The 26,816-nt window shown below is 46.1% G+C and overlaps 1 protein-coding gene across 1 annotated transcript; it reads right to left on the bottom strand.

Annotated features, from left to right (window-relative positions):
• Positions 1-19,445: 19,445 nt before the first annotated feature.
• LOC110529782 (prostaglandin E2 receptor EP2 subtype-like) lies at positions 19,446-24,079 on the bottom strand. The gene is made up of 2 exons (XM_021612315.2): positions 23,108-24,079; positions 19,446-21,045 (listed from the first exon to the last, which is right to left on the bottom strand). The coding sequence occupies exons 1-2, from the start codon at positions 23,900-23,902 to the stop codon at positions 20,752-20,754; spliced, it is 1,089 nt and encodes a 362-aa protein (XP_021467990.2). The 5' UTR covers positions 23,903-24,079; the 3' UTR covers positions 19,446-20,751.
• Between the last annotated feature and the right edge of the window lie 2,737 nt (positions 24,080-26,816).

Here is a 26,816-nt window from a genome sequence, read left to right as displayed (position 1 = left end):
GACCTTAAGTAACTTCTCTGGCATCAAACACTATCAACAAAAATAAGAACACTTACCCCACAGTTTGGGAACCACTGCCTAAACTAAATATTAACTTTAGTAATCTTACATTTTTCCATTACAGTCATTAATTCCATTTTAATCTCAATTCAAAGGTTATTGTATGAAATAATGTTCTGAAACATGTCAAATTGACAACATGGCAAATGGACTCTAATGGCAGCTAGAGGGTGAATATATGTTGGACATGTTCAAGCACGTTACAGGAAGGAGACCAACCAACCTGTGGATATCAGGTGATTTGCCCCGAAGACATTTCACAGGATGAACACATTAGAAGTATAGACAAACTCTTATTAAAAACAGTGTTTTTCATGACTTGTTTTATTGCTTACATAGTAAGGTACAACGTCTTCAGCGTATAAGCATTGCTGTCTGATCAAATTAATATGCTGTGGATTAGATATCATATCTCTATGATGTGGTATAGGCTTACTGATAAATGGAACTGACTATGTCGTGATCCTGTGGATTTAGTTGACCACACGCACTGGTATTCCCCTCCAGTTGTTCAAACAACCTCTGTGCTGTCACATTGCATTAGCTATACTAGAGTGCTCTGCATGGAAGGTTTCAATGGAAACACAGCGAGCAGCACTTCATGGGATGTCTTTGTCCAATAAACCACAGACATAGATGATAATGTGTAGTGGTACCCCAGAGTCATCTGGTCTCCAAATGTAGAGAATGAGTAAACAACACTAGCTGCACCCCTCTGGCGGCACCCCATCATTCAGTGCAATTTGAATGAGGATAGACAGTGAAGCTACCACCACAGAAACTTCAACTCAACAACCCCCCCAGTAAATCAGGGGTCTTTGGATGCTGCTAATATTCTCAACTCGGAAGCATTAAAAAACATTCCTGTGGGAAATTATGGGTTACACTACACACATCAAAAGGAAAATAAAAGGAATTGGGCCACCCCATGCCATTGCCATAAACACTGAAGGGAAACAAACTGCTTAAATAGCTAGGGAAGGGAGCAGAAGGGTGATTAGGGAAGTTGGATCCGCAGGTGGGTGGTGAGTTGAAAGGAGAGGGCTCAGAAACTACAAAGCGATTCATTACAATTTTAAAAGCTTCTTTGAAAACGAAAATAAATCATAATTAAACAACAGTGGGATGGATCATACAGCCATCTTAGACTCAACAACCCTGAAGCAACTATCAGCAGATTCAAAATAATAACTCAAAACAGAGAACACCCAAAAATACATTTTTAGATACTTTTAAAACGTTCACGTGGAAAAAAAGCAATGGGAATGGATGTTTTCCCAAATAATTATATTTAACATTTTGAGACAAAATAGCACCCCTTTTACACAAATGACAACACACATCACTCAATTTACAGTACATTGGGTGCAGGTACAGAGCCAATGAGCAGGGTCACCGGTTAGTCGAGGTAATTGAGGTAATACATGTAGGTAGAGTTAAAGTGACTATGCATAGATAATAAACAGAGAATAGCAGCAGCGTAAAAGGGGGGGGGGCAATGCAAAAAGTCTGGGTAGCCATATGATTAGCTATTCACTAGTCTTATGGCTTGGGGGTAGAAGCTGTTGAGAAGTCTTTTGGACCTAGACTTGGCACTCCGATATCACTTGCCGTGCGGTAGCGGAGTGAACAGTCTATGACTAGAGTGGCTGGTGTCTTTGACCGTTTTTAGGGCCTACCTCTGACACTACCTGGTATAGAGGTCCTGGATGGCAGGAAGCTTGGCCCCAGTGATGTACTGGGCCGTATGCACTACCCTCTGTAGTGCCTTGCGGTTGGATGCTGAACAGTTGCCATACCAGGCAGTGATGCAACCAGTCAGGATGCTCTCGATGGTGCAGCTGTAGAACTTTGAGAATCTGAGGACCCATGCCAAATCTTTTCAGTCTCCTGAGGGGGAATAGGCTTTATCGTGCCCTCTTCACGACTGTCTTAGTGTGCTTGGACCATGATAGTTTATTGGTGATGTGGACACCAAGAAACTTGCTCTACTACAGCCCTGTCGATGAGAATGAGGGTGTGCTCGGTCCTCCTTTTCCTGTAGTCCACAATCATCTGCTTTTGTCTGTATCGAGTTGAGGGAGATGTTGTTGTCCTTGCTCCACACGGCCAGATTTCTGACCTCCACCCTATAGGCTGCCTCATCGTTGTCGGTGATCAGGAAACTTAATGATGGTGTTGGGGTTGTGCCTAGCCGTGCAGTCATGAGTGAACAGGGACTACAGGAGGGGACTGAGCACGCACCCCTGAGGGGCCCGTGTTGAGGATTAGCATGGTGGATGTGTTGTTACCTACCCTTACCACCTGGAGGCAGCCCGTCAGGAAGTCCAGGATCCAGTTGCAGAGGGAGGTGTTTAGTCCTAGCGTCCTTAGCTTATTGATGAGCTTTGAGGGCACTATGGTGTTGAATGCTGAGCTTTAGTCAATGAATAGCATTCTTACATAGGTGTTCCTTTTGTCCAGGTGGGAAGGGCAGTGTGGAGTGCAATAGAGACTGCATCATCTGTGAATCTGTTGGGGCGGTATGCAAATTGAAGTGGGTCTAGGGTTTCTGGGATAATGGTGTTGATGTGGGCCATGACAGGCATTTCAAAGCATTTCATGGCTGCAGACGTGAGTGCTACGGGTTGGTAGTCATTAAGGCAGGCTACCTTAGTGTTCTTGGGCACAGAGACTACAGTGGTCTGCTTGAAACATGTTGGTATTACAGACTCACACAGGGAGAGTATGAAAATGTCAGTGAAAACACTTGCCAGTTGGTCAGTGCATGCTCAGAGTACACATCCTGGTAATTTGTCTGGCCATGCGGCCTTGTGAACGTTGACCTGTTTAAAGGTCTTACTCACATCGGCTATGGAGAGCGTGATCACACAGTCGTCCGGAACAGATGACGCTCTCTTGCATGTTTTAATGTTACTTGCCTCGAAGCGAGCAGAGAAGTAATTTAGCTTGTCTGGTAGGGTCGTGCCACTGGGAACCTCACGGCTGTGCTTCTCTTTTACGTCTGTAATATATGGCAAGCATCCATCCGACAAGTGTCGGAGCCGGTGTAGTACGATTCGATCTTAGTCCTGTATTGACTATTTTTTTTCCATTTTTTTCACCTTTATTTAACCAGGTAGGCTAGTTGAGAACAAGTTCTCATTTGCAACTGTGACCTGGCCAAGATAAAGCATAGCAATTCGACACATACAACAACACAGAGTTACACATGGAATAAACAAAACATAGTCAATAATACAGTAGAACAAAAGAAAACAAAAAGTCTATATACAGTGAGTGCAAATGAGGTGTATAGTGTTGTATAGCGTTTATCTGTTTGCTTATGGCCGTATGCGATCTTAGTGCCTGCATCGGTTTGTGGTGGTAAATAGACAGCTACGAAGAATACAGATGAAAACTCTCTTGGTAAATAGTGTGGTCTACAGCTTATCATGAGACCCTCTACCTCGGGCGAGCAAAACCTTGAGACTTTGTTAGATATCATGCACCAGATGTTGTTTACATACAGTATATACATAGACCGTCACCCCTTGTCTTACCAGAGGCTACTGTTCTATCCTGCTGATACAGTGTATAACCCACCAGCTGTATGTTATTCATGTCGTTGTTCAAGCCACGACTCTGTGAAACATAAGATATTACAGTTTTTAATGTCCCGTTGGTAGGATATACAGTTGAAGTCGGAAGTTTACATACACCGTAGCCAACTACATTTAAACTCAGTTTTTCACAATTCCTGACATTTAATCATAGTAAAAATTCTCTGTCTTTGTAAGGGCGTTCGTCTGTAGGAGGAAGAGAAGCGGACCAAAGCGCAGCGTGGTGGTTATTCATGTTTTAATAAATCACTACACATGAACAAACTAACAAAAACAAGAAATGTGAAAACGCAAAACAGTCCTATCCTGTGACAACAAACACAGTGACAGGAACAATCACCCACAAACACAGTGAAACCCAGGCTACCTAAGTATGATTCTCAATCAGAGACAACTAATGACACCTGCCTCTGATTGAGAACCATACTAGGCCGAAAACATAGAAATGCCCCAAAACATAGAAAAACAAACATAGACTGCCCACCCAACTCACGCCCTGACCATACTAAATAAATACAAAACAGAAATAGAGGTCAGAACGTGACAGTACCCCCCCCCCCAAAGGTGCGGACTCCGGCCGCAAAACCTTGACCTATAGGGGAGGGTCTGGGTGGGCGTCTGTCCGCGGTGGCGGCTCTGGCGCGGGACGCGGACCCCACTTCACCATTGTCTTAGTCCGCCTTATTGTCCGCCTCCCTGGCTTACTCACCATGGCCACCCCTCTCAATGACCCCACTGGACAGAGGGGCTGCTCGGGACAGAGGGGCAGCTCGGGACAGAGGTGAAGCAGCTGCTCGGGACAGAGGGACAACTGCTCGGGACAGAGGGGCAGTAGCAGCTCGGGACAGAGGGGCGACAGCTGCTCTGGACAGAGGGGCAGCTGCTCGGGCGGCCCCTGGCTGACTGACGGCACTGGCGGCCCCTGGCTTACTGGCGGCCCCTGGCTGACTGGCGGCACTGGCGGCCCCTGGCTTACTGGCGGCCCCTGGCTTACTGGCGGCACTGGCGGCCCCTGGCTGACTGGCGGCACTGGCGGCCCCTGGCTGACTGGCGGCACTGGCGGCCCCTGGTTGACTGGCGGCACTGGCGCTGGGCTGACTGGCGGCCCCTGGTTGACTGGCGGCACTGGCGGCCCCTGGCTGACTGGCGGCACTGGCGGCCCCTGGCTGACTGGCGGCACTGGCGGCCCCTGGCTGACGGGCGGCACTGGCGGCCCCTGGCTGACGGGCGGCACTGGCGGCCCCTGGCTGACGGGCGGCACTGGCGGCGCTGGGCAGACGGGCGGCACTGGCGGCGCTGGGCAGACGGGCGGCACTGGCGGCGCTGGGCAGACGGGCGGCGCTGGCGGCGCTGGGCAGACGGGCGGCGCTGGCGGCGCTGGGCAGACGGGCGGCGCTGGCGGCGCTGGGCAGACGGGCGGCGCTGGCGGCGCTGGGCAGACGGGCGGCGCTGGCGGCGCTGGGCAGACGGGCGGCGCTGGCGGCGCTGGGCAGACGGGCGGCGCTGGCGGCGCTGGGCAGACGGGCGGCGCTGGCGGCGCTGGGCAGACGGGCGGCGCTGGCGGCGCTGGGCAGACGGGCGGCGCTGGCGGCGCTGGGCAGACGGGCGGCGCTGGCGGCGCTGGGCAGACGGGAAGCGCTGGCGGCGCTGGGCAGACGGGAAGCGCTGGCGGCGCTGGGCAGACGGGAAGCTCCGATGGCGCCGGACAGGCGGGAGGCTCCGGCAGCGCTGGACAGGCGAGGCGCACTGTAGGCCTGATGCGTGGTGCTGGCACTGGTGGTACTGGGCCGAGGACACGCACAGGAAGCCTTGTGCGGGGAGCTGCTACCGGAGGGCTGGGGTGTGGAGGTGGTGACGGATAGACCGGGCCGTGAAGGCGTACTGGAGATCTTGAGAGCAGGGCTGGCACTAACCGCCCTGGCTGGATCCTCACCCTAGCCCGGCAGATGTGGGGAGCTGGGATGTAGCGCACCGGGCTAAGCACGCGTACTGGGGACACCGTGCGCACAACTGCATAACACGGTGCCTGACCAGCACCACGCCCGCCACAGTTAGCACTGCTAGGAGCACTGTAGTGCTGAGATGGCACAGGACGTGCAAGGCTAGGGAGATGCACAGGAGGCCTGGTGCGTGAGGCTGGCACAGTCTTCACCAGACCCCTCGCACGCACCTCAGGATGAGTATGGAGAGCTGACCCCGGTGCCATTAAATCCCTGACACGCTCCGTCGGGCGAATGTCGTGCCTCATGCACCAAACCAGCAAGTCCCTCATATCACTCTCCTCCAATTTCCCCATTAACTCCTTCACAGTCTCTGCTTCGCTCACCTCCAACACCAGCTCTGGTTCTGAGCTCCTCCTTGGCTCCTCACGATAAACGGGGAGAGTTGGCTCAGGTCTGACTCCTGACTCTGCCACACTCCCCCTGTGCCCCCCCCCAAGAAATTTTTGGGGGTGACTCTCGGGCTTCCGTCCGCGCCGCCGTGCTTGCTTCTCAGAATGCCGCCTCTCTGCTTTTGCTGCCTCCAGCTCGGCCTTGGGGCGGCAATATTCTCCTGGCTTAGCCCAGGGTCCTCTCCCGTCGAGGATTTCCTCCCATGTCCAGAATTCCTTACTACGTATCTCCTGCAGCCGCTGTTGCTTCTCCTGCTGCTCCTGCCTGTTGACACGCTGCTTGGTCCTGTTGTGGTGGGTGATTCTGTAAGGGCGTTCGTCTGTAGGAGGAAGAGAAGCGGACCAAAGCGCAGCGTGGTGGTTATTCATGTTTTAATAAATCACTACACATGAACAAACTAACAAAAACAAGAAATGTGAAAACGCAAAACAGTCCTATCCTGTGACAACAAACACAGTGACAGGAACAATCACCCACAAACACACAGTGAAACCCAGGCTACCTAAGTATGATTCTCAATCAGAGACAACTAATGACACCTGCCTCTGATTGAGAACCATACTAGGCCGAAAACATAGAAATGCCCCAAAACATAGAAAAACAAACATAGACTGCCCACCCAACTCACGCCCTGACCATACTAAATAAATACAAAACAACAGAAATAGAGGTCAGAACGTGACAGTCTTGGGTTAGTTAGGATCAACACTTTTTTTTAAGAATGTGAAATGTCAGAATAATAGTAGAGAGAATGATTTATTTCAGCTTTTATTTATTTCATCACATTCCCAGTGGGTCAGAAGTTTACATACAATCAATTACTTTTTGGTAGCGTTCCCTTTCAATTGTTTAACTTGGGTCAAACGTTTCAGGTAGCCATCCACAAGCTTCCCACAATAAGTTGGGTGAATTTTGACCCATTCCTCCTGACAGAGCTGGTGTAACTGAATCAGGTTTGTAAGGCCTCCTTGTTCGCACACACTTTTTCAGTTCTGCCCACAATTTTTTTTATGGAATTGGGGTCAGGGCTTTGTGTTGGCCACTCCAGTACCTTGACTTTGTTGTCCTTAAGCCATTTTTCCACAACTTTGGAAGTATGCTTGGGGTCATTGTCCATTTGGAAGACCCATTTGCGACCAAGCTTTAACTTCTTGACTGATGTCTTGAGATGTTGCTTCAATATATCCACATAATTTTCCTTGCTATTGATGCCATCTATTTTTGTGAAGTGCACCAGTCCCTCCTGCAGCAAAGCACCCCCACAACATGATGCTGCCACCCCCGTGCTTCATGGTTGGTATGGTGTTCTTCGGCTTGCAAGCATCCCCCTTTTTCCTCCAAACATAACGATGGTCATTATGGCCAAACAGTTCTATGTGTGTTTCATCAGACCAGAGGACCTTTCTCCAAAAAGTACGATCTTTGTCCCCATGTGCAGTTGCAAACCGTAGTCTGGCTTTTTTATGGCGGTTTTGGAGCAGTGGCTTCTTCCTTGCTGAGTGGCCTTTCAGGTTAGGGCGATAGGGGACTCGTTTTACTGTGGATATAGATTATTTTGTACCTGTTTCCTCCAGCATTTTCACAAGGTCCTCACAAGCACTGAGTTTGAAGGTAGGCCTTGAAATACATCCACAGTTACCCCTCCAATTGACTCAAATTATGTCAATTAGCCTATCAGAAGCTTGTAAAGCCATGACATTCTTTGGATTTTTCCAAGCTGTTTAAAGGCACAGTCAACTTAGTGTATGTAAACTTCTGACCCACTGGAATTGTGATACAGTGAGTTATAAGTTAAATAATCTGTCTATAAACAATTGTTGGAAAATTGACTTGTGTCATGCACAGACTAGATGTCCTAACCCATTTGCCAAAACTATAGTTTGTTAACAAGAAATTTGTGGAGTGGTTGAAAAACGAGTTTTAATGACTCCAACCTAAGTGTATGCAAACTTCTGACATCAACTGTATATATCTTGTGTAAATTCATCCGGTGTATATAGGTATAGATTGCATTTGGATTACTGTTACAGTGCAATTTGGTATTCGTTCCAACATTTCTTGATACATTTATTGTAGTTGTATTTTTTGTGTACTTGTTTGACATTTTACTGGATTGTTGGGAGCTAGTAAGATAAGCATTTTGTTGTACCCGCTATAACATCTGCTAAACCGTGTATGATTTGTCTATGGACAAAGAATGATTGCAATCCACACTTTGGTTTTGATAAACTAACCACTAACTTTTAGCAACATTAGCATTGTGCCAACAATTCCTGAAATCGGTAAACTATCACTTATAGTTATGTCGGCTCAGGAATGATGTTCTTACTAGTGGTTGTCTGTTCCTTGTTATTATCATAAGACGTGCAACGTTCTGTGAGCTGTCCAATCAAACTGATATGAACATGAAGAGTCCCTGTCAATATCACTGCAAAGAAATCTTAGATCCCTTTGAAAATAATGTTCTGAGTTACATGTTTCGAAATCCTATGTCCTTGTTTATAAAAGTGATACATTTTTATGGGCTGTACACGTACTGTTTGTTAGTGTAAGTGGGCTCCGTGTCCAAATCTATGTTTATCAGTGCAACCAGACCGGTTGTGAGATGACTGTGCATCCTTTCCTGGAAGTGTACTGTTGAGATTCAGTTTGATATCTTGTTGCACTTGGAGCCATAATTTACTTGTTTTCTTCATTCTGTAGTTCAATAAAAAGAACCATTTGGAGAGATTCAGTACATATGGAGCATTAGAGCTAAACCTACAGTAAATAAGACACATCTCTTCCTAACTTCAATGGTCCAGTGAAATTCACAAACATACATTTTTCATAATTTTGTTTTAAGCCTTCCCCAAACCATAGACCTAACCTTAACCTCTAAATGTCATTCGGAGAGCGGGGTTCTACTAAGCTAACATATTTTTTTTTTTTAAAGATTGTCATATCATGGATTTTATTTGGAATTTTAGGGCCCCTTTAGGTATCAAAAGCAATTATTTATAGCTCATAGAAAGGCATTGACTAACGAATTTGTAAATGGCAAAAAAACATCTCACAAGTAATTAGGTTTCAAAGTGTCTGTCCTATTGTCACGCCCTGACCTTAGAGAGACGTTTTATTTATCTATTTGGTTAGGTCAGGGTGTGATGTGGGGTGGGCATTCTATGTTCTATTTTCTATGTTTTGTAATTCTTTGTTTTGGCCGGGCATGGTTCTCAATCAGGGACAGCTGTCTATTGTTGTCTCTGATTGGGAATCATACTTGTCTTTGTGGGTAGTTAACTTTGTTGGTGGCACTTAGCCCTGTAAGCTTCACGGTTGTGCAGTTAGTTTCTTGTTTTGTTGGAGACATCCCAAATAAAAGGAAAATGTACCCTCACCACGCTGCACCTTGGTCTTCTTCCAGCAACGGCCATGACACCTATATCTAGGATTTATAAGAAAGCTCAGGAAATATATATATATATAGATTTGTACACATATTTAACCCCTTATTTTTGTTGGGACAAAACTACCTCCGTACTTCCATTAATTTGTATGGGTTACCTTCAGGGTTACCTCCCGTGACACTTGTGGTAGAGCAAAACTAATACCATCGTGTTCATGAGAGTCATCTTTCCATCGAGTGGTCATATTCATTTGTAGGCCAAACAGTTCGGCCGCTACACAGGTTTTTGTGAGAAGACCGATATTCAGGATGTCTCACAGTGGGACAAACACCGCTGTAGCTTGCCCACCTTCCACCGCAGATGCAGAAGGCCTTATGGCGGCTACAGGGTGTACGTGTGTAGATTTACCCGCCTGCATGTTCGTAGGTGGAGTGTTTTTCTTTGCCGGCAGCGGAGTCTTTTCGTTGCGTTACACCCAGAGAGGAAGTCTGCCTTGGAGGGAAAATGGCAGAAGTGGTTGATGAGTTAGAATTAAGCAGAGTGTCCAGTAAACTTGGTGAAGACCAATGTTCTGAATCTGTCGTGCGAGGGTAAAAACCAAAACGTCCACTGGGGTCCTGAGGACTGAGTTTGGGAAACCCTGGGCTACATAGTTGTTACAGTACACATTTGATAGACCTCATGTTCCTGTTCAATACTAATGGAAACGCTAATTTTATACAAAGGTTCTTCTGGCCTTGATGACACCAAGAGGTTGGCGCCAAACTTAAGAACAGGGCTACCGCACACAAAGCTATCGTAGACAACCCTGTTGCTACGCTCGAAGACAGGAATAAGTACAAAAAGGCCTGCTATAACCTCCGCAGTGTAATCAAATGAGCAAAATGACAATATAGGAATAATATTACACAGGCTCCGATGCCCGCTGCATGTGGCAGGGGTTACAGTCCATTACGGATATACAAGGGAAGACCCAATCTGCCCAATGACGCCTCTACCAGACGAACATAACGCATTTTATGCACGCTTTGACAACAACATCGAGCCGGGTGTGAGGGCCGTCACCCACCCAGAGGATTGGGTGATCTCGCTCTCACAACATGCTATTCCAGGGCACGTTCTCAGAGGATGCGCAGAACAGCTGGCAGGCATATTCACGGTCATTTTCAATCTCTCATGGTGGTTGATGGTTGATGGAGTTGCAAGGGTGTGCCTGGACGGTGCGTTGGGTGTCATTTGCAGATAGAAATGTGTTCAACGTCCACTGAAGTAGCTAGCAAGTTTACTAGATATCTACATTAGTTACCTTGGTAACCAAAGACATAGACTTGCTAGTTAGCTAAACAAACCATCAGTCCTAGCTTGCTATAATGAACATTTAATACAACACTGCAATAATGTTTTCAATTGGACTTTGCTTTCAAAAGCAGCTCAAACATAGAACATGTAAGAATGAACTATAGCCATTGAATTCTACCTTGCTGATATACCATGCGTTATAGGGAAATAATGCACACTCTAGAGTGCCCTTCAAGCCAATCAGAAATGAGTATTCAACAATGCCATTGTCTAAATTAGATAATGAGGTGGGTGGTTCGAGCCCTGAATTTGGATTTGGCTGACAGCCGTGGTATATCAGACCTTTTTTCAGATTGGAGTGCAGTTGTGAGTCGCCTTTTGATTTGTACCCACCTCCTAAGGATGATGAGTCTCTTCAGCTTTGGCTCAAAACATTGAACTTGAAGAAACCACCAAACCGTGTGTTTGTTCCTGTCACTTCGTGGACAAGAGGCCGACTGAAGAGCATCCTTTTACTGAGAAGTGGTTGGGCTATTTTGCTCCAGTACAGACCAGAAGGTGACGTCTCATCAGGACATCAACAAATACAGGCAATGTAGCTGTTAGCGAGCTGCTGCTCGCTAACCATTGTCACAGATGGGGTGTTCTGAATCAGGCAGAAATTTGCTAGCTTAGCTAACGATGTTAGTAGTAGGTAGCCACTCCTAAGTCTTAACATACTGTAACTAGCTACATACTGTACTCACTTAGCTAGCTAGCTTGGGGGCAGCCCATCTGATACAGTGTGCTCACTAACTAGCCTAGCTAGTTTTGTTAAACTTGTGATCTCTCTTATATTTGCTTGACAGATGAAGACAACTGTGATGATGCAGAGTCTGATCTGAGTGTGCCAATGCCACCGCAGCATAAAGATGCTGATACTCAATGGAGGTTCCAGCACTGACTGATCACAGCTACGTGTCAAGAGAACCAGTTAACCTGTTAGAGCTCTAGGGGCGCTATTTCATTTTTGGATAAAAAACGTTCCCGTTTTAAGCACAATATTTTGTCACGAAAAGATGCTCGACTATGCATATGCTTGACAGTTTTGGAAAGAAAACACTCTGAAGTTTCAGAATCTGCAAAGATTTTGTCATTCTACAGGCGAAACCAAGATGATGCATCAACCAGGAATTAGCAGAATTTCTGAAGCTCTGTTTTCCATTGTCTCCTTATATGGCTGTGATTGCGCAAGGAATGAGCCTACACTTTCTGTCGTTCGCCCAAGGTCTTAGCAGCATTGTGACGTATTTGTAGGCATATCATTGGAAGATTGACCATAAGAGACTACATTTTCCAAGTGTCCGCCTGGTGTCCTGCGTCGAATTCGGTGCGCAATTGCCAGCTGCTTCTACTTTACCATTTGATTCAGGGGAGAAAGCATGTGTCCAAGAACGATGTATCAATGAAGAGATATGTGAAAAACACCTTGATGATTGATTCTAAACAACGTTTGCCATGTTTTCAGTCGATATTATGGAGTTAATTTGGAAAAAAGTTTGCGTTTTGAGGACTGAATTTTCGGATTTTTTTTGGTAGCCAAATGTGATGTATAAAACGGAGCTATTTCTAATACACAAGGAATCTTTTTGGAAAAACTGAGCATCTGCTATCTAACTGAGAGTATCCTCATTGAAAACATCAGAAGTTCTTCAAAGGTAAATGATTTTATTTGAAGGCTTTTATGTTTTTGTTAATGTTGCGTGCTGGATGCTAACGCTAATGCTAACGCTAAATGCTAACGCTAAATGCTAACGCTAGCTAGCTACTTTTACACAAATGATTGTTTTCCTATGGTTGAGAAGCATATTTTGAAAATCTGAGATGACAGTGTTGTTTACAAAAGGCTAAGCTTGAGAGATGGCATATTTATTTCATTTCATTTGCGATTTTCATAAATAGTTAACGTTGTGTTATGCTAATGAGCTTGCTGATAGATTTACACAATCCTGGATACAGGGGTTTTTTCATAGCTAAACGTGACGCAGAAAACGGAGCGATTTGTCCTAAACAAATAATCTTTCAGGAAAAACTGAACATTTGCTATCTGAGAGTCTCCTCATTGAAAACATCTGAAGTTCTTCAAAGGTAAATGATTTTATTTGAATGCTTTTCTGTTTTTTTGTGTAAATGTTGCCAGCTGAATGCTAATGCTAAATGCTACGTTAGCCATCAATACTGTTACACAAATGCTTGTTTTGCAATGGTTGAGAAGCATATTTTGAAAATCTGAGATGACAGTGTTGTTAACAAAAGGCTAAGCTTGAGAGCTAGCATATTTATTTCATTTCATTTGCGATTTTCATGAATAGTTAACGTTGCGTTATGGTAATGAGCTTGAGTCTGTATTCACGATCCCGGATCCGGGATGGGGAGATCAGAAAGGTTAACAAGCCCACCTGCCACAAACAAACCCGATGTGGTAGTGCACAGCCATTGACCCATACCATCCTGAAGAATGACACTAGCTCAGTGTTGTATACTGGCCTTCTTAGTGTTTTCCTTGACCGTGTAGAAGAAATTCTACATGGCTAGCTTAAAAATGCATATCACTGATCAAATACTGATAACCTTTATGAAGCTGAAGCTGAATCTTCTCCAGGGTGATCTTGCTGAAGGCATTGCTGTGTCCCAGGGAGTAGTGAGCAGAATATTTTCCTACTGGATTGACACAATGGAGGAGCACATGAGGATCTATATTCCATGACTGCCGAGGAAGACAATCTAGAACACAATGCCTCAGTGCTTCAAAGAGAAGTTCCACAACACTACATGCATCATCGACTGCTCTGAAACCACTCTTCAGAAAGCACACAATATCGATTCCAGAGGGGAGTCATTCAGCCACTATTATTCCAGCAATACTATCAAGTATTTGGTTGTCATTGCTCCATGTGGACTCATTATGTTCATTTCTCCTGCATATGGAGGCAGATGCAGTGACAAGTTCATCACCCAAAACTCTAGCTTCCTGGATTACCTTAGGCCTGGCAATGAAGTAATGACAGACAGGGGCTTCACCATCTGAGAACTGCTGTATGAGAGAAAGGTAAACCTTGCCATACCAGCCTTCACTCAGAAAGGAGGCCAGCTGTCTGATGAGGATGTCACAAGCACGAGAAGGATAGCTAATGTGTGCGTATACATGTTGAGAGAGTTATCAAACGACACAAGGTGTTCAAAAATACTCTCCCAGACTGTTCCCATCAACCTGACACACAAAATGGACAACGTCCTTAGAATCTGTGCAGCACTTGTTAACATGCAGGTTGAGATCATTCATGAGAAAGCTGAGTGAGCAGTGAGAATGTTCATACATCCTAAATGTGACTTTATACACTATAATGTATGTGTGTGTATGAATGTATATATATATACAAGACATAAAAAACACCATGAAGAATTATGCAAATATAATCAGGTAAATGTGCATGTATGAATAGAACTGTACAATACAACAACAAAAAACACAGAGTTATACTTAGATAAGGTAGAGCTAACAGAGTGAGCTTTAGAACACAAAATAACACAAAATAAGAACTATTTAAAAACAAAGTATTAGGCTCCGAGCCTAGATACCACACAAAATAACATATTTGGAGCACAGACTTTGTCTGCCTGACTGGATCTCATATGGTGTCCTTGGCAGCATATCTGTGAAATAAAATGTCTTCAGTTTAGGGATAACATCAGCACAGAACTTCACATCAAAAGGCACATCAATAACAACCTGCTCAGATGGAGCCCAGACAGCAGTTTGTGTCTCTCCAGTCCTGTGCAGAACATGCCCATTTGCACCTGCATGTAGTACCGAATGAACACCATCCACCAGCTTCACATCATGAGTTTGCTAGAGAACAGTTCAGTCAGAGATTCACACTTCTTACTTAGAACAGGACATTTGATTTCTAGAAGTTCTTGAGAGTTTAACACTATCTGGGCTTGCAGAAAGCCATGGCTCATCGACACTCACTACTGTGCCTCTACTCTCTAGACTAAGCCCACAGCTCTCCATCAATGTGTAGGCCACCTGCTTGTTCTCCTTGCCATATGTGCTTGCTGCGTTCCCATGGAACCTGGGGAAGAGATGCTGCCGCACAAAGTTGTCTGGATTTGTTGAGGTGCGCACAGGAACCTTCTTTGCTGAGCTAGCAGTGATCTGAAGTTTACGTCCTTCATACCACGCATTGGAGGCACTCTGTGCTTTAGTGACTTCCTCCAAGCTGGCACATTTCCACTCCTCCAGCTTAACAAAAACATTCTAAAATGACAAGCATTTCTGACACTGCATGTTGATGCCGTGTTCAGTGCCTTAGACCGCTGTGCCACTCGGGAGCCCTATAACGGACTACCATTCAAATTGGAGTTAATGACAATGCAATACATAAAAGACTATAAATCACAACTTAAAGCAACCACTAAGACGAACTGTCAACAGACAAACAGAGAACACGGGTATAAATACACAGGGGATAATGGGGCAGATGGGCGACACCTGGAGGGGGGTGGAGACAATCACAAAGACAGGTGAAACAGATCAGGGTGTGACTGTACCCTCCCTCTATGGGCGCCACTTGGCGTCTCACCTGGACGCATACCTGGTTGACCGGGGTGCTGGTGGTGGAAGTCGGCGATGAGGGCTGGATCCAGGATTTCTCTAGCGGGGACCCAGCAGCTCTCCCCCGGGCCATAACCCTCCCAGTCAACCAGGTACTGGAAATCCCTGCCTCGTGGTCGAACACTCAGGAAGCGTCTCACCGTGTATGCCGAATGGCCATCGATGACACAGGGAGGAGGGGTGGGCCTGGAAACAGAAGACAAAGGGCTGTAACACACGGGCTTAATCCTAGACACATGGAAAGTATGGTGAATACAGAGGGTACGGGGTAACAAAAGACAAACAGCAGTGGGGCTAATGACTCTAGAGATGGGAAACGGACCGATGAAATGGGGGGAAAGTTCACGGGACTCCACCTACAAGGGCAGGTCGCGGGTGGAGAGCCATACCCTCTGCCCGAGCCAATAGCGTGGAGCAGGGGTCCGATGGCAATCTGCTTGTCTGGGAAGAGCGGAGGCTGGTATCCCAAGGAACACTCGAAGTGTGAAAGACCCGTGGCAGAGCAAGGGAGGGTGTTGCGAGCATACTCAACCCATACCAGTTGTTGACTCCAGGTGGGAGGGTTGGCGAAGTCTAGGCAGCATCTCTCGTCTCCAAGTCCTGGTTGGCTCGCTCTAACTGGCCATTGGACTGGGGTTGGAATCCAGAGGACAGGCTGGCCGACAACCCAATGAGCATGCAGAACGCCTTCCAGAACCGGGGTGAGAACTGCGGACCCCGGTCGGAGACCATGTCCACCGGGAATCTGTGGATCCGGCAGATGTGCTGCACCATAAGCTGGGCGGAATGGGGAGAATGAAGTGGGTGGCTTTGGAAAACCGGTCGACCACAGTCAGGATGGCCATATTTCCATCAGACAGGGGGAGACTCGTGACGAAATCCAGAGATATATGGGACCACAGACGATGAGGGCCAGGCAGTGGTTGGAGAAGACCAGCTGGAGCTTGCCGAGGAGTATTGTTCTGTGTGCAGACCGTGCAGGCGCCAACAAACGCGGCAAGATATGGAACCATAGTAGGCCACCAAGAGCGTTGTCGCACGAAAGCCAGGGTCTGACGAGAACCCGGGTGTCAAGCAAGCCTGGGGGAATGGGCCCACTTCAGGACCGCGAAGCGGACAGTGTCAGGCACAAACATCCGGTTATCTGGGCCCCCCAAGGGTTTGGCTGGGAACGCAGCGCCTCCCGGACCGGTTTCCCTATAACCCAACTGAGTGCCGTCGCCAGACACGAGGTGGATAGGATGGTCTCGGGCTCCGGCGTGGTAACCGTGTGGTTATAGTGGTGAGACAGGGCCTCCGGCTTGACATTCTTGGACCCCGGCCGGCAGGAGAGGGAAAAGTTGAACCGGGTAAACAACAGGGCCCATCTCGATTGCCTGGAGTTGAGGCGCTTGGTGGTTCGGAGATACTCCAGGTTTTTGTGGTCGGTCCACACAATGAACGGATGTTCCACCCCTTCTATCCAGTGCCTTCATTCCTCCAACACCATCTTCACCGCGTGATGCTCCCGATTCCCCACATCGTAGTTCCTCTCCGTGGCTTTGAGGCGGTGGGAGAAGAAGGCGCAGGGGTGCAGCTTAAGGTCCAGGGTACAACGTTGGGACAGGACAGCCCCCACTCCGACATCCTTAGCATCGGCCTCCACCACAAACTGATGGGAAGGGTCAGGATGAACCAGGATAGGAGCAGTGGTGAAGCGGTGTTTAAGGTCCCGGAACGTCCGGTCAGTGGCAGATGACCACGTGAACGGAATCTTGGTAGAGGTGAGTGCAGACAGGGGGAAGGCCAGGGTGCTGTAACCCCAGATAAAGTGGCGATAAAAGTTGGCGAAACCCCAGGAAGCATTGCAGCTGCACCCTGGACGTAGGGCCAATCCACCACCGCCCTCACCTTCTTGGGATCCATCTGGACACTCCCAGCAGAGATGATGTAGCCCAGAAAGGAATGGTGGAGCAATGGAACTCGCACTTTACTGCCTTAACAAACAACTGGTTTGTGCTGGAGAACCAGAAGGTGCTGGAGAACCTTTCAGACATGGAGCACGTGTTCTTGGGGGGAGTGGGAGAAGACGAGGATGTCATCAATGTAGACAAAGACGAACCGGTTCAGCATGTCACGGAGAACATCATTCACCAGAGCTTGGAACATTGCAGGGGCGTTGGTGAGGCCAAAAGGCCAGACCAGGTATTCGTAGTGGCCGCTAGCTGTGTTGAAGGCGGTCTTCCACTCGTCCCCCTCTCGTATCCGCACGAGGTGGTAGGCGTTTTGTAGATCCAGCATGAAGAAAACAATGGACCCCTGGATCGGCTTGAAGGCCGGGGAAATGAGTGGTAGCGGATAATGATTCTTCACAGTAATGTCATTGAGTCCCCGGTAGTCAATGCATGGGCGCAGGGTCTTGTCCTTTTTCTCCACGAAGAAGAAACCTTTCCCAGCGGGAGAGGAAGAGTGACGGATATATCCTGTAGCTTGGGAGTCCCCAATGTAGGTCTCCATAGCCTTGGTCTCTTGTCCCGACAGAGAGTACAGACATCCAAGGGGTTGGTCAATCCCGCAGTCATAGAGGCGGTGCGGCGGAAGGGAAGTGGCCTGGGACTTGCTGAACACCTCCCGGAGGTCCTGGTATTCCGTGGGAATGGCTGAGAGGTCCGGGGCAACTTCCGAGCCCCCAGGAAGATGTCCAGGGGCAGATTGCGCCGACTTCAGACAATGGGCGTGGCAGAACAGACTCCAGCCCATGATAGCACCCGTAGACCAGTTAATTTTAAAAATTTTATTTATCCGTTATTTTACCAGGTATGTTGACTGAGAACACAGTTTCATTTACTGCAACGACCTGGGGAGTAGTTACAGGGGAGAGGAGGGGGATGAATGAGCCAAACTGGGGATTATTAGGTGACCGTGATGGTTTGAGGGCCGGATTGGGAATTTAGCCAGGACACCGGAGTTAACACCACTCCTCTTACAATAAGTGCCATGGGAACCTTAATGACCTCAGAGAGTCAGGACACCCGTTTAACGTCCCATCCAAAAGACAGCACCCTACACAGGGAAGTGTCCCCAATCACTGCCCTGGGTCATTGGGATATTTTTATTTTATTTCATTTTTTTATAGACCAAGAGGAATGAGGGGATTGTGTCGCTGGAGCCAGGAGAATGGTCTCGCTGTGATTCCCTGATACACATAGTTTGATGGGATTGGTGTTATGGGTGACCTGACCAATAGAGCACCCGTCCAGTGCTCTAAGTCCCTGGACGTGCGAGCGGAATCGAATTTCCTCTCCATCCGTCATTCCCACAATCGCCCATCGATGCAGATGGTCAAAGCCATGAGGGAGTCAAGATCTGTGGGTAAATCCCGAGCAGCAAGCTCGTCCTTAACCTCCTCCGAGACGCTGTGCAGGAACATGTCGAACAGTGCTTCCTGGTTCCACGCAGTCTCCGCGGCCAACATGCGGAAATCCACAGCATAGTTGGGTATCCTGCCGGAGCTGGATTAGCTTCTAGGCAGCTTCTCTCCCGGAGAATGGGGCATCAAAAACCTTCCTCACCTCCCCCATGAACCTCTCCAAACTCATGCACATGGCCGGCTGTTGTTCTCATATGGCGGTGGCCCAGGTGAGAGCCTTCCCAGACATCAGCGTGATGAGGTTGGCTATCTTGGAGTGATCTGAGGAGGGCTGAAAATAAACCCGACAGGTGCTCTCCATTAAAGCATTCCGGGGGAGGTAAACAAGACTTCCAGGAAGGTGGAGTGGTCGGTGGGGCGGCATTGCTAACCGCCAAGTTTTAGGGGTGGTACAGGTTGGCAGGCAGGCTCAGGGGCAGGCAGAGTGGTCAGGCAGGCGGGCTCAGAGTCAGTACAGGCAAGGGTCAAAACCAGGAGGGCGAGAAAAATAGAGACTGGTAAAGCAGGAGCTAAGACACAAAAACACTGGTTGACTTGACAAATAAGACGAACTGGCAACAGACAAACAGAGAACACAGGTATAAATACACAGGGGATAATGGGGAAGATGGGCGACTCCTGGAGGGGGGTGGAGACAATCACAAAGACAGGTGAAACAGATCAGGGTGTGACATAATGCAAACATTCAATACAATACATACACATTATATTTGGTTCTCCAATCAACAGCCAGTTTAAGATTAGCCGACTTGTCATTGTCATTGACCTTCATAAATACAGTAAATACTCGACCCATTCATCCAGAAGTAGTTTGGTCAAAATTTTAATTTCAGTCCTATAAAGTGCTGATAATAAAGCTTTTTTAATAAATCAATGATATAAATAGACACATAATGAATTCTTAAAATGCTAAGTCCTATTCCAAATGCATATTGTGTGGGTATAACCCGTGTATGTGACCAATAAAATTTGATTCGATTTGATTTGACCCCAAAGTCTGATCTCTTCCTAGATCTATTCCAATCTCAGCTACATTTATGCTGACACTTCCATGTTGATCTGAGCTTTGCTGTTGGAAACTACAGTGTCAGACATGGAAGTCAGTAAGTGAATGTCCCCTATATTATTGAAGACAATGCACTTCAGTGTCCGGGTGTCCTTTCAACCAGTCAGTGGATGTCTGACAAATCACTTCCTGTGACCTCTTGGGCTCCTGCTGATGTCAGAGGGTTATTATCTTAAATCCTTCAAGAGTGGGTCATTGGCCCCCTAGTCCAATATGCCTGACACTATGGGCTTGTTTGAGTGGTAGGGGGCGAAAGCAACCCACTGTAGACCAAAGTCGTGGAGTGAAGTCGGGGGAGGTGTATCTGTGACAGCCAAAAGTCGGACACTGTAGTTTCCAACAGCAAAGCTAAGATCAACATGGCAGTGTCAACAAACATGTAGCTGCTATTGTTTATAAAAGTTTGTCTGTATAAATATCAAAATACACTTTTCTGTACCCCCATATCACACACTCACAAACTGGAAACATAACTTGTGTACAATTCATTGGTTCTTGAGAGTTCTCAAATATCACTTTTCATTTGTATCCCCTGTAACTTTAGAATCGTTCAAAGTTAATTCCTGTTTCAGTCATGTATCTGACCACATGCGCGTGGGTCAAAAACATTTTTAAAGAATGATTGGTTGACCAATAGTGCCTCGCACAATGCAGGTAATGGCTGCATGGTGCAGTTGGTAAGAAGCAACTGCAGCGACTTGAAGACGACTTCATCAAGAACTGCATGACATTTGATCACATGATTTTTGTGAAGTTCATGCTGTCGACATGTAGTCACAAGACAGACCATTTTTATAACCATAATGCAACACACTTTGAAAGACGGTGACCAATGATGGTCAACGACATGACGAAAGTGATCCGCTCCAACGTGCCCTATGTCTTGTCCACTCCCTCCACATCGTCGTTCTGGAGCTCGATAAGTGGGCTTGGCAGAGGGAGTTTGGGCCCAACTGGGAGAGACTTTTCCTGGGGGAATGTGGGGGTCTCTGGAGGCCTCTGGGCCTTACTCAGTGTCAGCTTTCTCCAGAGGAAGCGCAGCACTGATGGCCTGAGGATGATGAAGACCCAAGGGTTGATGATGGAGTTGAAGGACAGCAGGCGAAGCACAGCGAGGTCGGTGGCATGGCTCTCCTTTGACCTGCCTGTAAAGTTGACATACACACGGAGCTATATGGGGGAAAAGGGAAAAGGCATCACAGTCGGTTATTCAGAATTTCAAAATCAACAAAACCATTTAATGGACAGACCAAATGTTTCATTATTATTTATTGCAATCCAGGTAGTCTTGGTAGTAGTAAGTAGACTTAGGCTATAACAGGTGCAAGAAAACTACAGTAAGTAGGACGCAGCGGTCTAAGGCACTGCATCTCAGTGCTTGAGGCATCACTACAGACACCCTGGTTCGAATCCAGGCTGTATCACAACCGGCTGTGATTGGGAGTCCCAAAGGGCGGCGCACAATTGGCCCAGTGTCGTCCGGTTTGGCTGGTGTAGGCCATCATTGTAAATAAGAATTTGTTCTTAACTGACTTGCCTAGTTAAATAAAGGTTCAATAAAATATAAATTAAAAGGGCCTGGCAGTGGCGGTCTTACCATTAGGCAGAAAAGTAAATACCTTCAGGCCTCACATCACAAAGGCACCTCATGAGCTGAGCATCATTTTAAAACCAGCTGGAAGCTTCAAAAGTTAAGATTGAAATGGGAAGGGAGGGGGGTTTTGCCTGGTCACTGTGCCCAGCAGTGGCGGTCGATGCCATATAAGATAAGGTTTTTAAGGTTTTTAAAGATTTTTTATTTTCATGAGCATGACCTTATTTCTATTACAGCATATTGGATGACTGTCATTCATATTCCATTCACCCAGTTCAATGTATCAGCAATAAGTTTAGGCTACGATATGATACTCAAATTTTACCTATACCCTAGCCAATGAATGAAAGTCTACAACGTAGTGCACACAGGTCGATAGAAAACAATTGAGGTGACAGACAGTGACACATTCAATACCGGCTTGCACACTCTTGCCTGCATCTATCTGATATAGGGTGTAATCATTAGTCCAACAGTTGCAAACGAGAGTTTCCCTTCGCTTGTGGACTTCAATGCACAACACATCAGCTGTATATGACCATGCGAAAAAACCTTTCCAAACCAAACCATATCATAACCGCTACACACAGCCTACATTGTTGTCACCATATTAACTAAAGTAATGTCATAGTCAACATAGCTAATAGAACTAACGCTTTAGTAAACCCGCTATGCAGTAACCTTGCAGTGTCAATAAGCAGTTTAGCACTTACACCGGCGGGCCCAGATGGCAATAAATTAGTAGAACCAAAAGCTTACCTTGACTTGGAAGAGTTCCAGTGTTGTGTTGGATAGTCATAGCCAGCTAGCTAACATAGCATCCCTCTGTTTGAGTAGGCTAAACTAGTGAAACAAAGTATTTGGGAATAAATTCATTTGTACAAAACTGGTTAACTATTGTCTTTCTCTCTCTTTGAGTCAACTACTCACCACATTCTATGCACTGCTTGCTAGCTGTAGCTTATGCTTTCAGTACTAGATTCATTCTCTGATCCTTTCACTGGGTGTACAACATGTCAGTTCATGCTACAAGAGCTCTGATAGGTTGGAGGACGTCCTCCGGAAGTTATGTTATAATTACTGTGTAAGGCTATGGAAAGGGGTGAGAAGAACCATGAGCCTACTAGGTTTCATAATTCATAATAGATCAATATACATATATTTCATATCAATATTAAAATCCAAGTTTTTCTCATAATAGTAGAAACAAATGTTATTAATTACCCAAGGACTGGTTCATAATAATGGACTATTTCACCCTGGCAGAGCTCCCATGCATTGTTGCATGTGATGTGATTGCAAATGTGACTTTCATTTAAATTAAGCTGCAGCAATGAGGTGCATTCAGATTGGGGCCTGAGACCGGTCTCTGCCTGGGGCCTCCAAATCAATGTCTGCCTCTGGGCCCTGGTAATATGTAATCAATAAATAATCATAATTTGTCAATGGTATTGCTCCATGTAGGCTATGCCTTTTGTTCTGTGCAAGTTACATTTTAAATGATGGCTTATTTCTAGATGTAGCAGAAGCAGAAGTGGTGATGTGGAAGACCACAAGAAAAACCTCCACTGCACATGTGACTTTCTCAATATATTCCACATTTAGACCAGCTTTATCGAAACGAATGATCTTACTTACCACTAAAGGAAACGAACAGATGACGAAAGCCACTGTTATGAACACCAGTAGCAGAAGATGCTCCACTTCCTCAGTCATAGCGAAGGATTTTTGGTAGAACCGTATCCGTCGCGTAACTCCCCCACGGTGCGCTTTGCACATCCGATACATTATAATCAAATGGTAGACGACAGATAAGTTACTAACTAGTGTCGTCGAAATCATGATAAGAGCCAATGACGCATACACACCGACGTAGACTTTGTGTTGGGTCACGTTTGGATTCATGTCAAAGAAGCACCAAGTCCCCGGGCAATATTGGACGTAGTCTCCAAAGCCCATAAAAGGTGCTAGGCAGAAGAAGATGCAGACCAGATAGATGAGTGGAATGGTGATATATCCGCAGCGCTTTGTCAAGTGCCGCTCGTAAAAATACGGCTGTCCAAAGGAGAGGTAGCGCTCCAAAGCCATGGCACACAGAATGGCCAAAGTGGCGAGGCTGAAAAAAGTCATGCTGAAACCAAAGTAGGCGCATACTGCTCTGTTTTTACTCATATCTACCAAGGTCCTGTTTTGTGTATAAGAGGCTAGTACAAGAGGACTGATGGATAAGGAACCTAGTAGATCTGTAGTCACCAGTGCAGTCACCAGCACCTGGAACAAGGATGGAATTTGCCGCCGGCGCCGCATCTCCAAAAGGACCAAGGCGATTAAATTGCCTAGTACCTCCGCAGAGAAGATTGCCGCGGAGATATAGGGATTCCCCGACGAGACAGTGACTCTGTCATGGCAGGTTATACTATCATTGTGTTCCATAACAACTGGTCGTAGCCTATTCCCCTAATCTTGAACTGATAAATATCCCTTTTGCTCACATAAGTGCAAACAAAAGAGGAATTAAGTCCGCATCCAACTCTTTCACTGCCATGAGAAATGAGGCTCATGCTGGCTCCTCTGGTGTCAACAAAAACTGATGTTAATCTTTCCGGCACAACCCAGTCACCCACCCACTCACGCACAACCATGCGTGTTATGGTGCTGAGAGTGCAGTACTGTCACACACTGTCAGCCCACTCAGAATAGAGAGGGCGCCCCCGTGCATTTAATTTGTTTTCGCTTTTTGTTCATTTGTATTTAAAAAATATATTTTTTGTAGGCCTATGCAGCCTCCGTTTGTATAGGCCTACAAGTCAATAGAGGTGGCTGGTGGCAGGGTAGTAATGGCTGGAAACGAATTTCTGGGCATGTATATCAAACACATCCAACAAATGGTTTCCATGTGTTAGATACCATTCCATTCTAGCCATTACTATGAGCAGCCCTCCCCAAACCAGCCTCCTGTTCTTTCCGGGATGTTTTTTTCATGAAGAAGATGCTGAATAAAGATAAAGTATAAAGATAATGTAGAAGACAAGGCATGCACACATGACTGTAAGTCACTTTGAAAAAAGTATCTACTAAATGGCAAATGTTGCTATTAATATATTATAGATAACGCAATCTGACAGAGGTTTCACATGTATGGAAGGAATCACAGTTATCCCATCTCTCTAAGGTAAGACTGTCAACCACAGACAATATATCAGTTCTATATCTATGCTGTCAATGGTCAACCATCCCATACAAACCAATAGCTCTGGGGCTGTATGTATCAAGCATCGAAGTGCTGATCTAGGATCAGTTCCTGCCCCGTGTCCATGTAATCTTATTCATTTTCATCTAAAAATCTAAATTGATCCTAAATCAGTACTTCTACTCTGAAACCGTTTATGAATGCTGGTCCAAATAGTAAAACATATATCAGAGGCCTGTATTTCAGATTACGTTTCTGGTATGTGACTTGTCCTCAGAGCAGAATTCAGCTCAGCTGTTGACTGCTATGGACTTTCTCCACTAGATGGCGATCTTATCATGGACATTGTCAACTACAAAATGCTTATGGCTATTCAGCTTTAGCTTACTCAAGACAGTAAAGACTAATGGAGACACATAACAAGGGAGACAAGAAAGGTTCTACTTCATTGGATATTGCTATGGCCTACAATATGCACTCGTAGTGCTAGAGGGTTATATGTATTTTGTGTGTGATGATATCACTGTGGATTAAAGATTGAAGCCCCCCTTTTTGACCACTAATTCTGTCATGTCATGGTCATGGAAGTGGATGTAACATGCTACAGCACATTCATCCCTCTGTTGACATGTTGAACGAATGGGACATCTGACTAAGACCACGAGTCTGGAAGGCACAAAGAGACATTCCAACAAACATGGTAGCACACACTAAGTGCTTTCTCACTCACCCAGAAACAGAAGCCACATAATTCACAGCAATTAAAGAACCACAGTGGCCTGGGAGAGAATGAGGGAGAGAGGGGAGGGTGGATGGGATAGAGGGAGGGAGAGAGGCGACAGAGTCTCTCTCTCTCTCTTTCCCTCTGGCCGGTTCCCAGTTCTACTCATTTTTGCAGTTTAAAGGGAATGTCCTGCAATTCTACCTATTTGCAATGACTTATGCCTTGTTAATGATATCTGAGTGAGAGTGACTAACCAAATCAATGGGGGCCCCCTGGAGGTCAGGACCCCTGGTTTCTCTGTGTGTTCCAAAATCTCCATTTGTCACGTTCTGACCTCTATTTCTGTTGTTTTGTATTTATTTAGTATGGTCAGGGCGTGAGTTGGGTGGGCAGTCTATGTTTGTTTTTCTATGTTTTGGGGCATTTCTATGTTTTCGGCCTAGTATGGTTCTCAATCAGAGGCAGGTGTCATTAGTTGTCTCTGATTGAGAATCATACTTAGGTAGCCTGGGTTTCACTGTGTGTTTGTGGGTGATTGTTCCTGTCACTGTGTTTGGTGTCACAGGATAGGACTGTTTTGCGGTTTCACATTTCTTGTTTTTGTTAGTTTGTTCATGTGTAGTGATTTATTAAAACATGAATAACCACCACGCTGCGCTTTGGTCCGCTTCTCTTCCTCCTACAGACGAACGCCCTTACACCATTAGCATGGCCATTAGCATAGAAGGTCTTTGAATTGGTGATGGAAATGGGCACGTCATGGCATTGCCTTTGAAACATTTTCTTGAAAAAATGGTGTTTGACTAGACACAATGCTATTTTACAGTAAACAAATTGACAACAGACTTTCAGCACTTTTATAGGGAAGGACATTCAACAAGCACGGCACTTACACAAATTACCTATGATTGGCTGAGAGAAATTGATGATAAAAAGAAAAAGATTGTAGGAGCTGTTTTGTTAGACTTCAGTGCAGCTTTTGACATTATCGATCAGTCTGCTGATGGAAAAACGTATGTGTTATGGATTTACACCCCCTGTTATACTGTGGATAAAGAGTTACCTGTCGCAGAACACAGAGGGTGTTCTTTCATGGAAGCCTCTCCAATATAATCCAGGTAGAATTGGGAATTCCCCATGGCAGCTCTCTATGCCCCGTACTTTTTTTAATCTACTAATGACATGCCACTGGCTCTGAGTAAAGCCTGTGTGTCTATGGGGTGGCAAGGTAGCCTAGCTTTGGACTAGTAACCGAAATGTTGCAAGATCTAATTCCTGAGCTGACAAGGTAAAAATCTGTCTTTCTGCCCCTGAACAAGGCAGTTAACCCACTGTTCCTAGGCCGTCATTGAAAGTAAGAATTTGTTCTTAACTGACCTGCCTAGTTAAATAAAGGTACAAAAATGTATTTAAAAAAATGTATATGGATGACT

This window comes from Oncorhynchus mykiss, chromosome 8 (assembly GCF_013265735.2).
Source record: "Oncorhynchus mykiss isolate Arlee chromosome 8, USDA_OmykA_1.1, whole genome shotgun sequence".
NCBI lineage: Eukaryota > Metazoa > Chordata > Actinopteri > Salmoniformes > Salmonidae > Oncorhynchus > Oncorhynchus mykiss.
This window is presented reverse-complemented; position numbering and strand designations above follow the sequence as displayed.